The sequence below is a fragment of the Cuculus canorus genome, chromosome 37 (assembly GCF_017976375.1).
Source record: "Cuculus canorus isolate bCucCan1 chromosome 37, bCucCan1.pri, whole genome shotgun sequence".
Taxonomy (NCBI): Eukaryota; Metazoa; Chordata; class Aves; order Cuculiformes; family Cuculidae; genus Cuculus; species Cuculus canorus.
In genome coordinates, this window is record NC_071437.1 from 189,946 (window position 1) to 201,090 (window position 11,145).

Sequence of the window (11,145 nt, forward strand, 5' to 3'; positions counted from 1 at the left end):
AGGAACTCCGGGGGGGGGGCGGGGCAAGGGATCCCCCCTGTTTCCAGCTCTCCGCAGGCGTTTTTAACGGCGCCGGTGACACTCAACCCTTTCAGAACGGCGGAGGGAACGGTTGGGGAAAACGCCTGAGAGATCCCGGTGGGTGCTGAAGGTCCCGGGACACCGGTGGAGGTATCCGTGACGTCAGAGAAGGGGGCGGGACGCGCCCGTATAAAGCGGCGGCGGCGGCGGAGCGGTTCATTCATAAAAAAGCGGAGAGCGAAAAGGGGGGGGAGAAAAGAAAGCAACGGGGATTTTGCACCGGGAAAGCAGAGCCTCGGGAACGGCTTTAACCCGGGGCTTCCAGAGGCCAACGGGGGACTTTGTGCACCGGCGGAGAAGCGGTCCCGGGATTGAGGCAGGGATTTACCGGCTTTTTTCCTTCTTCTCCTTCCAGCCGCCGGGATTGGGAACCGGAGGTTGGGAAGGATCTACCGGCTCTGGGTTGGAGCCTTTGGGAACGGAGAGAACGGCGTTTGGGAAAAAGTCGCACCGGGATTTTAGGACCGGCGAACCTGGGAAAAGGGATTTACCGGAGCTCGCGGTGGGACTTTGAAACCGTCAACCGGAGCCTGGGAACGGCTATAGTGGGGTTTGCAAGGAGTGAACCGGGAGGAGGTTTGGAACGGGTACATCGCCCTTTGGAAAGGAGCACCGGGGATTTCGGTGAACCGGAGCCCGGTACGGATGCACTGAGGCTTTGTAGCAGCCAAAACGGAGCTCGTAGAGATGCACCGGTACCCGGGACGGCTGCTTTAGGGCTTTGTACCGGAGAAGCGGAGCTCACCGAAGCCTGGCACGGATACACCAAGGCTTAACGGGAGGCTGGGACAGATCCACGGGGGCTTTATACCGGCAAACCGGAGCCTGCGACGGATATACCGAAGCCTCTATAGCTGCATCCCGGAGTGTGGTACGGATACACCGGGGCTCGGAGCAGCTCAACCGGCGAACCGGAGCTTCCAGACGCAAACAGGCATCACCCATCCCCCGGTGCCACCCCAGCGGGGGACCCCCCCGTTTTCCCGGGCACAACGAACCGGCCCGGGATGCTGGTGGTTTGACCCGCAGCCTTGGCGTGGCGGGGCGGCCACCGAGGCCCCGGGGCCATGTTCCAGGGTTTCCCCGGTGACTACGACTCGGGGTCCCGCTGTAGCTCCTCACCCTCGGCCGAATCCCAGTACCTTTCTTCCGTTGATTCCTTCGGGAGCCCCGCGGCGGCGGCGGCCGCGCAGGTGAGTCCGGTACCGGGAGAGAGGGGGGGGGGGGTTCCCGGGGAAGGAGAAATGGGGGGGAGGGAAAGGAGGGAGGGAAGGGGGGGGGGGTGGGCGGGGTCGTGCGTAAACGCGGTGACGCGCTGGAACGCTCCGCGGTGACGCGGCGGCCGCGCGGGGCTATTTTGGAACGCGGAGGACGCGCCCCCTGGTGCCAAAGCGCGGGGGTGGGGGGGAGGCCACGCCCTACGCGCGCCGATGGCCACGCCCCCCCCCCGCGGCGTTTGGCCACGCCCTCCCTTGCCGCCTAGGCCCGCGTTGCGGTGGGGCGCGAGACCGCGCCCCCGCCTATTGGCCACGCCCTCCTCCTCCCAAAAGCCACACCCCCTCCCTGTTTGGCCACGCCCCCTTGCCGCCTAGGCCCGCGTTGCGGTGGGACGCGAGACCGCGCCCCCGCCTACTGGCCACGCCCTCCTTCCCCAGAAGCCACACCCCCTCCCTGTTTGGCCACGCCCACCTCCCCTCTTGCTTTCGCTCCCTACGCTGCAGCGAAGAAGGGAGTGCGGTTGAAAGCTCTGTATTCCCTCCAGCGTTTAATCGGGGGTGCAACCCCTTCTTCTCCGGTCCCGGTGCAACCGGGAGAGTCGGTGTTTCCCTCCCCCTCGCCCGGGGATTGAGTCCTGGGGGGGGATTTGAGGGGATCCTGGTGTAAAGGGAGAAGGGGGTACCCTTTAGGTGGGCAGGAGGGAGAAGGGGGTACCCCTAAGTGGGCAGGAGGGAGAAGGGGGTACCCCTAAGTGCGAAGGAGGGAGAAGGGGGTACCCCCCAGATGGGCAGGAGGGAGAAGGGGGTACCCCCTTAGGTGGGCAGGAGGGGGAAGGGGTACCCCTTAGGTGGGCAGGAGGGAGAAGGGGTACCCCTTAGGTGGGCAGAAGGGAGAAGGGGGTACCCCTTAGGTGGGCAGAAGGGAGAAGGGGGTACCCCTTAGGTGGGCAGGAGGGAGAAGGGGGTACCCCTTAGGTGGGCAGGGGGGAGAAGGGGGTACCCCTTAGGTGGGCAGAAGGGAGAAGGGGTACCCCTTAGGTGGGCAGGAGGGAGAAGGGGGTACCCCTTAGGTGGGCAGAAGGGGGTACCCCTTAGGTGGGCAGGAGGGAGAAGGAGGTACCCCTTAGGTGGGCAGGAGGGAGAAGGGGTACCCCCTTAGGTGGGCAGGGAGGAGAAGGGGTACCCCTTAGGTGGGCAGAAGGGAGAAGGGGGTACCCCCTTAGGTGGGCAGGAGGGAGAAGGGGTACCCCCTTAGGTGGGCAGGAGGGAGAAGGGGGTACCCCCTTAGGTGGGCAGGAGGGAGAAGGGGGTACCCCTTAGGTGGGCAGAAGGGAGAAGGGGTACCCCTCAGGTGGGCAGAAGGGAGAAGGGGGTACCCCTAAGTGGGCAGGAGGGGCTCTGTGGGTGCCGGAGGGGCTGAGAATATCGGATGTCGAATGGAAGGGGCACGAGGGTATCGTCATCCGTGCCAGGGAGCTCTTGCACACCCATGCCAGGGGCACGAGGGTATCATCGTTGGTGCCAGGGAGCTCTTGCACACCCATGCCAGGGGCACGAGGGTATCATCGTTGGTGCCAGAGAGCTCTTGCACACCCATGCCAGGGGCACGAGGGTATCATCGTTGGTGCCAGGGAGTTCTTGCACACCCATGCCAGGGGCACGACGGTATCATCGTTGGTGCCAGGGAGTTCTTGCACACCCATGCCAGGGGCACGAGGGTATCGTTATTGGTGCCAGGGAGCTCTTGCACACCCATGCCAGGGGCACGAGGGTATCGTTATTGGTGCCAGGGAGCTCTTGCACACCCATGCCAGGGGCACGAGGGTATCGTCATTGGTGCCAGGGAGTTCTTGCACACCCATGCCAGGGGCACGAGGGTATCGTTATTGGTGCCAGGGAGCTCTTGCACACCCATGCCAGGGGCACGAGGGTATCGTCATCCGTGCCAGGGAGCTCTTGCACACCCATGCCAGGGGCACGAGGGTATCGTTATTGGTGCCAGGGAGCTCTTGCACACCCATGCCAGGGGCACGAGGGTATCGTCGTCGGTGCCAGGGAGCTCTTGCACACCCATGCCAGGGGCACGAGGGTATCGTCATCCGTGCCAGGGAGCTCTTGCACACCCATGCCAGGGGCACGAGGGTATCATCATTGGTGCCAGGGAGCTCTTGCACACCCATGCCAGGGGCACGTTGGCATCATGGAGCTCTTGTGTGTCTACCGGGGGCACAAGAAGGGCATTGCCGTTGGCATCATGGAGCTCTTGTGTGTCTACCGGGGGCACAAGAAGGGCATCGCTGTTGGCATCATGGAGCTCTTGTGTGTCTACCGGGGGCACAATGGCATCGCCGTTGGCATCATGGAGCTCTTGTGTGTCTACCAGGGGCACAATGGCATTGCCGTTGGCATCATGGAGCTCTTGTGTGTCTACCAGGGGCACAATGGCATTGCCGTTGGCATCATGGAGCTCTTGTGTGTCTACCAGGGGCACAATGGCATTGCCGTTGGCATCATGGAGCTCTTGTGTGTCTACCAGGGGCACAATGGCATTGCCGTTGGCATCATGGAGCTCTTGTGTGTCTACCAGGGGCACAAGAAGGGCATTGCCGTTGGCATCATGGAGCTCTTGTGTGTCTACCAGGGGCACTATGGCATTGCCGTTGGCATCATGGAGCTCTTGTGTGTCTACCAGGGGCACAATGGCATTGCCGTTGGCATCATGGAGCTCTTGTGTGTCTACCGGGGGCACAAGAAGGGCATTGCCGTTGGCATCATGGAGCTCTTGTGTGTCTACCAGGGGCACAAGAAGGGCATTGCCGTTGGCATCATGGAGCTCTTGTGTGTCTACCGGGGGCACAAGAAGGGCATTGCCGTTGGCATCATGGAGCTCTTGTGTGTCTACCAGGGGCACAATGGCATCGCCGTTGGCATCAGGGAGCTCTTGTGTGTCTACCAGGGGCACAAGAAGGGCATTGCCGTTGGCATCAGGGAGCTCTTGTGTGTCTACCAGGGGCACAATGGCATTGCCGTTGGCATCATGGAGCTCTTGTGTGTCTACCAGGGGCACAAGAAGGGCATTGCCGTTGGCATCAGGGAGCTCTTGTGTGTCTACCGGGGGCACAAGAAGGGCATTGCCGTTGGCATCATGGAGCTCTTGTGTGTCTACCAGGGGCACAAGAAGGGCATTGCCGTTGGCATCATGGAGCTCTTGTGTGTCTACCGGGGGCACAAGAAGGGCATTGCCGTTGGCATCATGGAGCTCTTTTGTGTCTACCAGGGGCACAAGAAGGGCATCGCCGTTGGCATCATGGAGCTCTTGTGTGTCTACCAGGGGCACAAGAAGGGCATTGCCGTTGGCATCATGGAGCTCTTGTGTGTCTACCAGGGGCACAAGAAGGGCATTGCCATTGGCATCATGGAGCTCTTGTGTGTCTACCGGGGGCACAAGAAGGGCATCTCCATTGGCATCATGGAGCTCTTGTGTGTCTACCAGGGGCACAATGGCATTGCCGTTGGCATCATGGAGCTCTTGTGTGTCTACCAGGGGCACAAGAAGGGCATTATTGTTGGCATCACGTGCCAAGACATCGGAACACATCCTCAGGGATGCGAGGGCATCGCACGTCGGTGCCGGGGAGCTCTTCCATGTGGGTGCCAGGGGAGCCAAAACGTCGCACGTGGCTGCCAGGGTGGTGGTGCCAACTCCCCTGTGGGTTCTACCTGGGCTTGCTTTGACTCCCTGCTCCTTCTCCCCAGGAGTGCAGCGGCCTGGGGGACATGCCCGGCTCCTTTGTGCCGACGGTGACGGCCATCACCACCAGCCAGGACCTACAGTGGCTGGTGCAACCCACCCTCATCTCTTCGGTGGCCCAATCGCAACCCCCAGGGGCACCCATGGCACATCCTCCTCCCGTCGATCCTTACGACCTCCCAGGACCCAGCTACTCCACGCCGGGCATGGGCACCTTTGCCGCGGGGCCGGCAGCACCACCAGCACGTTCCACCCGTGCCCGTCCCCGGCGCAGCCGTGAGGAGACGGTGAGTGGCATCGCCAGCCCATGGGTTGGGGTGAGACGTGGAGGGTGGTGGCATCTCATGGACGTGGGTAAAACCACCAGCTGATAGTCCCCAATCTCTCTGGCAGTTGACGCCGGAGGAGGAGGAGAAGCGCCGGGTGCGTCGGGAGAGGAACAAGTTGGCGGCGGCCAAGTGTCGGAACCGGCGCCGGGAGCTGACGGATCGGCTGCAGGCGGTGAGCGCTTGGGGACACGGTGGGGACAACAAGGGGTGGTGGAAGGGTGGGAATATCCCCAGTGGCTGAGGACATGGTGGTGGGGATGGGTTGGTGCCTGTAGGTTTCTTGGGGACAACGGTGCCCCTCGGCCACGGACGCTTGAAGGCGATGGTTGAGTTGGTCTTGTTGGAAGGGGAGAGGTCAATGTCTATGGGAGCAGATGGGGACAGAGGTGTCCCCATGACCAATGGACACTGGAAGAGGACGATGTCCATGATGATGCCCTTGGAGTTGGGGACACCACAGGGGACAGATGGATGCCTGTAGACCCTGGGAGCTGAGGGCGGTGGCATCCCCAGGACTGAGGGACGTTGGAAGGGGATGATGTGGAGCTGAGGACGTCATCGGTCAGTTTGTCTCTGGGTGCAGATCTTGAGGAGGTGACGGTGTCCCCAGGAGCTGTGAGGGGGACAATTTCATCCCTGGGGATGATGACGTTGCAGAGGACCGGGATTGTCCCCAATCGGCTTTAGTGGGATGTCTCTGCCCATGGCTGAGGTGTTGGAGCTACGTGACCTTGAAGGTCCCTTCCAACCCTAAGTATGATCTGGGGACATCAGAGGGGACAGACGAATGCCAAAGGATTGGGGGGACAGACGGACACCTAGGCGTGCTGGAGAGGGATAGGACAATGATGTCCCCCTTGAGCGACCTTACCAAGCGGAGGAGATGGAGATCTGGGAATGCTTGAAGGTGGGGCTGATGTTGTCCCCAGGAGCAGGGGACATCAGAGGAGGACAGATGGACACCCAGGGATACTTGGAGGGAGGACAGACATCAGAGGAGCGACAAATGGATACCTTGGGCTGCTTGGGGGGAAGGAATGACCCCCATCCTGGAGGCCACGGGAGGGTGAATGTCCCCAAAGGGTTGGGGAAGGGGGACCAGCGTGGTCTTACTCTACCCCACCGCCGCGCCAGGAGACGGACCAGCTGGAGGAGGAGAAAGCCGAGCTGGAGTCGGAGATCGCGGAGCTGCAGAAGGAGAAGGAACGCCTGGAGTTCGTTTTGGTGGCCCACGCTCCAGCTTGCAAGCTCCCCTTTGAGGACGTCGGTTCCTTGGGTGCCGGCCCCGCCGAGGTGAGCACCTTGGGCAAGGAAGAGCCGGCGGGGACCACCGTCTCCTTCCTCCCCCCGGGTCCGTTCCAGCCGAGCGCCCAGGGCCCCTTCCCCAGCTGCTGCTTCGCCCCCGGGGTCCCCTCGGGGCCACTTAACCCATCCTATACGTCTTCGTTTGTCTTCACCCACCCAGAGGGAACCACCTGCGGAGCCTCGCATCAGCGGAGCAGCAGCAGCGACCAGTCCTCGGACTCCTTGAATTCTCCCTCGCTCCTCGCGTTGTGAACGGGGTCCCCTCCCCACCAAAAACACCCCCCCAAAACCCACCCCAAAACGGGCACCTCCTCCCTCCCCGGGTGGTGGCACTTCATTTTTTGGCTTCATGGGTTTTGGCTCTCTTCTCCCACCCCACCCCTGTTGTGGTGGTTTTTTTTTTTGGGGGGATCACTTGGGCCCAGGGCGTTGAGGTGTTGGTGAGGTTGAAGGTTTGAGACGTGTTGGAGGTGTCCGTGATGGGTCTCCGTCGTTCCTGCAGCATCTCGGCTGCTTTAGAGGTGGCTCCCCAGCATCTCATGGGAGTTCACGCAGCGCCTCCCACCCTTCGGAGGTGTTCCTGCCCGGTTTCCACCACCCGGGGATGGTTCCTGTTGTGCCTCCGTCACCTTCGAGGTGTCTGTCCCCGTTGTCCCCATTGTCCCCGTTGTCCCGTGGGGCTTTATGCAGCTTCTCCATCGCTTCGGAGAAGTTCCTGCTCAACTGACACCCACCTGGGAAGGTCCCTTTGTAGTCTCCACTGCCTTAGAGGTGTCCACACCATCTCACGTGGCTTTATGCAGCGTCTCCATCCCTTTGGAGATTTCCATGCCTGATTCCCACCACCCTGGAAACTGTCCCTGTGGTGTCTCCATCACCTCAGAGGTGTTCGTCCCTCATCCCACAGGGATTCACGCATCATCTCCTTCACTTTGGAGATGTCCACACCTGAACTTCATGACTTTTTGGGAAGGTCCCCTGGTGGTACCTATGGCACCTTTAGAGGTGTCCGTGCCTGATCTCTGTTCTGAGGAAGGTCCCTGTGGCTTCGGAGATGTCCATGCCGTATCTCCTTCATCCTGGGAAAGGTCCCCGTGTCATTTCTGTTACCGCTGGAGATGTCTGTGTCATCTCCATCACCCCAAGGTGGTCCACGCGGCATCTCCCTCACCCTAGAGGTACCCACGCTGCATCTCCATCTCCCTTGGAGTTGTCTCCACGGCACCTTCATCACCTTAGAGGTGTCTGTGCCACAGCTGTACCATCCCAAGGGGGTCCTTGCAGTATCTCCATCACCCTGGAGATGTCTTTGGCCGTCTCCAAATGCCCGAGGGGCTTCCTTGCGGCATCTCCATCACCTTGGAGTGATGGAAGTCCATCACTCTGATGGGGACTCCACGTGCGGTCTCCTTCCCCTTTTCCCACGGAGCCCACGCTCCCCATATCCCCATCCTCCTTGGTGGTCCCAGCCCCACTGCTGCTGGTGGCCTCCAGGTGACTTCTCCAACCACCCGCGACGTTAGGTGGGCGCCCATCCTGCCTGTTCCTCCCCACCCAACTATGAACACATCCACCCTTCCTGCACGGGTCCTGCTGGCGGCTCTGGCGTTCCCCACCCCTGCGCCGTCCTCCTCTCGTGACCAAGCTTTGGCCGTGTTGGCTCTTTTGTCTTCTCCAGTATATATATATATATATATATTTGTTGCATGGGGCCACCAAACCCCTTGGAGATGTTTAATTTTTTATGATGATGATGATGATGATTATTATTATTATGGCCTGTGCTGTATTTGTGACCTCGCGTCCGCGCTCCGCCCATCCCGACGTGGCCAATAAAGCAGCTTCAGATCGGCATCCGTTGGGCTCTTCTTCTTTCTTTCTTTCTTCTGGGAGATGCACCGAAGGGTTCTTTTAGTGGGGCAGAAATTGGTTGGGGGCTTCTAAGGATGTGGAGGAACTTCCATGGGGTATGGGTTCTTGGAGGAACTTCCATGGGGTATGGGTTCTTGGAGGAACTTCTTCCATGGGGTATGGGTTCTTGGAGGAACTTCTTCCATGGGGTATAGGTTCTTGGAGGAACTTCTTCTTCCATGGGGTATGGGTTCTTGGAGGAACTTCTTCCATGGGGTATGGGTTCTTGGAGGAACTTTTCCATGGGGTATGGGTTCTTGGAGGAACTTCTTCCATGGGGTATGGGTTCTTGGAGGAACTTCTTCCATGGGGTATGGGTTCTTGGAGGAACTTCTTCTTCCATGGGGTATGGGTTCTTGGAGGAACTTCTTCCATGGGGTATGGGTTCTTGGAGGAACTTCCATGGGGTATGGGTTCTTGGAGGAACTTCTTCCATGGGGTATGGGTTCTTGGAGGAACTTCTTCCATGGGGTATGGGTTCTTGGAGGAACTTCTTCCATGGGGTATGGGTTCTTGGAGGAACTTCTTCCATGGGGTATGGGTTCTTGGAGGAACTTCTTCCATGGGGTATGGGTTCTTGGAGGAACTTCTTCCATGGGGTATGGGTTCTTGGAGGAACTTCCATGGGGTATGGGTTCTTGGAGGAACTTCTTCCATGGGGTATGGGTTCTTGGAGGAACTTCCATGGGGTATGGGTTCTTGGAGGAACTTCTTCCATGGGGTATGGGTTCTTGGAGGAACTTCCATGGGGTATGGGTTCTTGGAGGAACTTCTTCCATGGGGTATGGGTTCTTGGAGGAACTTCTTCCATGGGGTATGGGTTCTTGGAGGAACTTCTTCCATGGGGTATGGGTTCTTGGAGGAACTTCCATGGGGTATGGGTTCTTGGAGGAACTTCTTCCATGGGGTATGGGTTCTTGGAGGAACTTCTTCCATGGGGTATGGGTTCTTGGAGGAACTTCTTCCATGGGGTATGGGTTCTTGGAGGAACTTCTTCCATGGGGTATGGGTTCTTGGAGGAACTTCTTCCATGGGGTATGGGTTCTTGGAGGAACTTCCATGGGGTATGGGTTCTTGGAGGAACTTCTTCCATGGGGTATGGGTTCTTGGAGGAACTTCTTCCATGGGGTATGGGTTCTTGGAGGAACTTCCATGGGGTATGGGTTCTTGGAGGAACTTTTCCATGGGGTATGGGTTCTTGGAGGAACTTCTTCCATGGGGTATGGGTTCTTGGAGGAACTTCCATGGGGTATGGGTTCTTGGAGGAACTTCTTCCATGGGGTATGGGTTCTTGGAGGAACTTCTTCCATGGGGTATGGGTTCTTGGAGGAACTTCTTCCATGGGGTATGGGTTCTTGGAGGAACTTCTTCCATGGGGTATGGGTTCTTGGAGGAACTTCTTCCATGGGGTATGGGTTCTTGGAGGAACTTCTTCCATGGGGTATGGGTTCTTGGAGGAACTTCTTCCATGGGGTATGGGTTCTTGGAGGAACTTCTTCCATGGGGTATGGGTTCTTGGAGGAACTTCTTCCATGGGGTATGGGTTCTTGGAGGAACTTCTTCCATGGGGTATGGGTTCTTGGAGGAACTTCTTCCATGGGGTATGGGTTCTTGGAGGAACTTTTCCATGGGGTATGGGTTCTTGGAGGAACTTCTTCCATGGGGTATGGGTTCTTGGAGGAACTTCTATGGGGTATGGGTTCTTGGAGGAACTTCTTCCATGGGGTATGGGTTCTTGGAGGAACTTCTTCCATGGGGTATGGGTTCTTGGAGGAACTTCTTCCATGGGGTATGGGTTCTTGGAGGAACTTCTTCCATGGGGTATGGGTTCTTGGAAGTGTGGACCCAAGGAGTCCAGGGGTCCTTTGGGGTGAAAAGGGGACGGAGAACACCAAGGAGATAAAGAGATGGTAGAGATGATGGAGCTTCTGCTGTAGGGACTTGGAGGGCCTGAGGAGTAGGAGCGGTGGGGACCAGAGTTCCTGAGCAACCTGGAGCTCTTGGATTTGGAGACCCTTGGGGATGGGGAGCTACGGGGACAAGAAGCCCCTGGGTGGGGGAGATCCTTGTGGGTGTGGAACCTGTGGATGGTGGGAGCCTTAGGAGGACAAGGAGCTCCTGGCTGAGAGATCACTGGGAGGGTGGAGCCATGGGGAGAAGCAGGTCCTGGATTGGAGATCACTGAGGACATGGAGCAGAGACCCTTAGGGATGCGGAGCCTGTGGGTCAGGGAGCTTTGGGGGAGATGGAGCTGTGGGGACATGGAGCTCCGAAGTGAAGAGAACCACGGGGAGATGTAGATCCTAGGTCAGATATCTTGGGGATATGGAACACTGGGGACAAGCAGCTCCTGGATGGAAAACTGGTTGGATGGCCGGGTCCAAAGAGTTGTGGTCAATGGAGTTCATTCCAGCTGGAGGCCGATCACCAGTGGTGTCCCCCAGGGCGCAGTGCTGGGTCCAATCCTCTTCAACATCTTTATCCATGACCTGGATGAAGGCGTTGAGTGCGCCCTCAGCGAGTTTGTGGGTGACACTGAGCTGGGAGGATC

General features: G+C 59.0%; 1 protein-coding gene across 2 annotated transcripts; it reads left to right on the top strand.

Annotated features, from left to right (window-relative positions):
- On the top strand, positions 1–8,549 carry FOSB (FosB proto-oncogene, AP-1 transcription factor subunit). 2 transcript variants are annotated; one of them, XM_054052972.1, is made up of 5 exons: positions 1–138; positions 437–1,274; positions 5,055–5,336; positions 5,443–5,550; positions 6,513–8,549. In XM_054052972.1, the coding sequence occupies exons 2-5, from the start codon at positions 1,149–1,151 to the stop codon at positions 6,933–6,935; spliced, it is 939 nt and encodes a 312-aa protein (XP_053908947.1). In that variant the 5' UTR covers positions 1–138; positions 437–1,148; the 3' UTR covers positions 6,936–8,549. The 2 variants fall into 2 exon arrangements, with proteins under 2 accessions (XP_053908947.1, XP_053908948.1); XM_054052973.1 differs by having other exon boundaries at positions 88–1,274; positions 6,513–6,671; positions 6,844–8,549.
- Positions 8,550–11,145: the final 2,596 nt, after the last annotated feature.

What these genes read in the sequence shown, in the direction of transcription:
- FOSB (XM_054052972.1), top strand. Translation starts at nt 1,149, where the DNA reads ATGTTCCAGGGTTTCCCCGGTGACTACGACTCGGGGTCCCGCTGTAGC. An exon ending in CGGCGGCGGCGGCCGCGCAG is followed by an intron (nt 1,275 to 5,054) that starts GTGAGTCCGGTA and finishes CCTTCTCCCCAG; the next exon opens with GAGTGCAGCGGCCTGGGGGA. An exon ending in TGACGGATCGGCTGCAGGCG is followed by an intron (nt 5,551 to 6,512) that starts GTGAGCGCTTGG and finishes CCGCCGCGCCAG; the next exon opens with GAGACGGACCAGCTGGAGGA.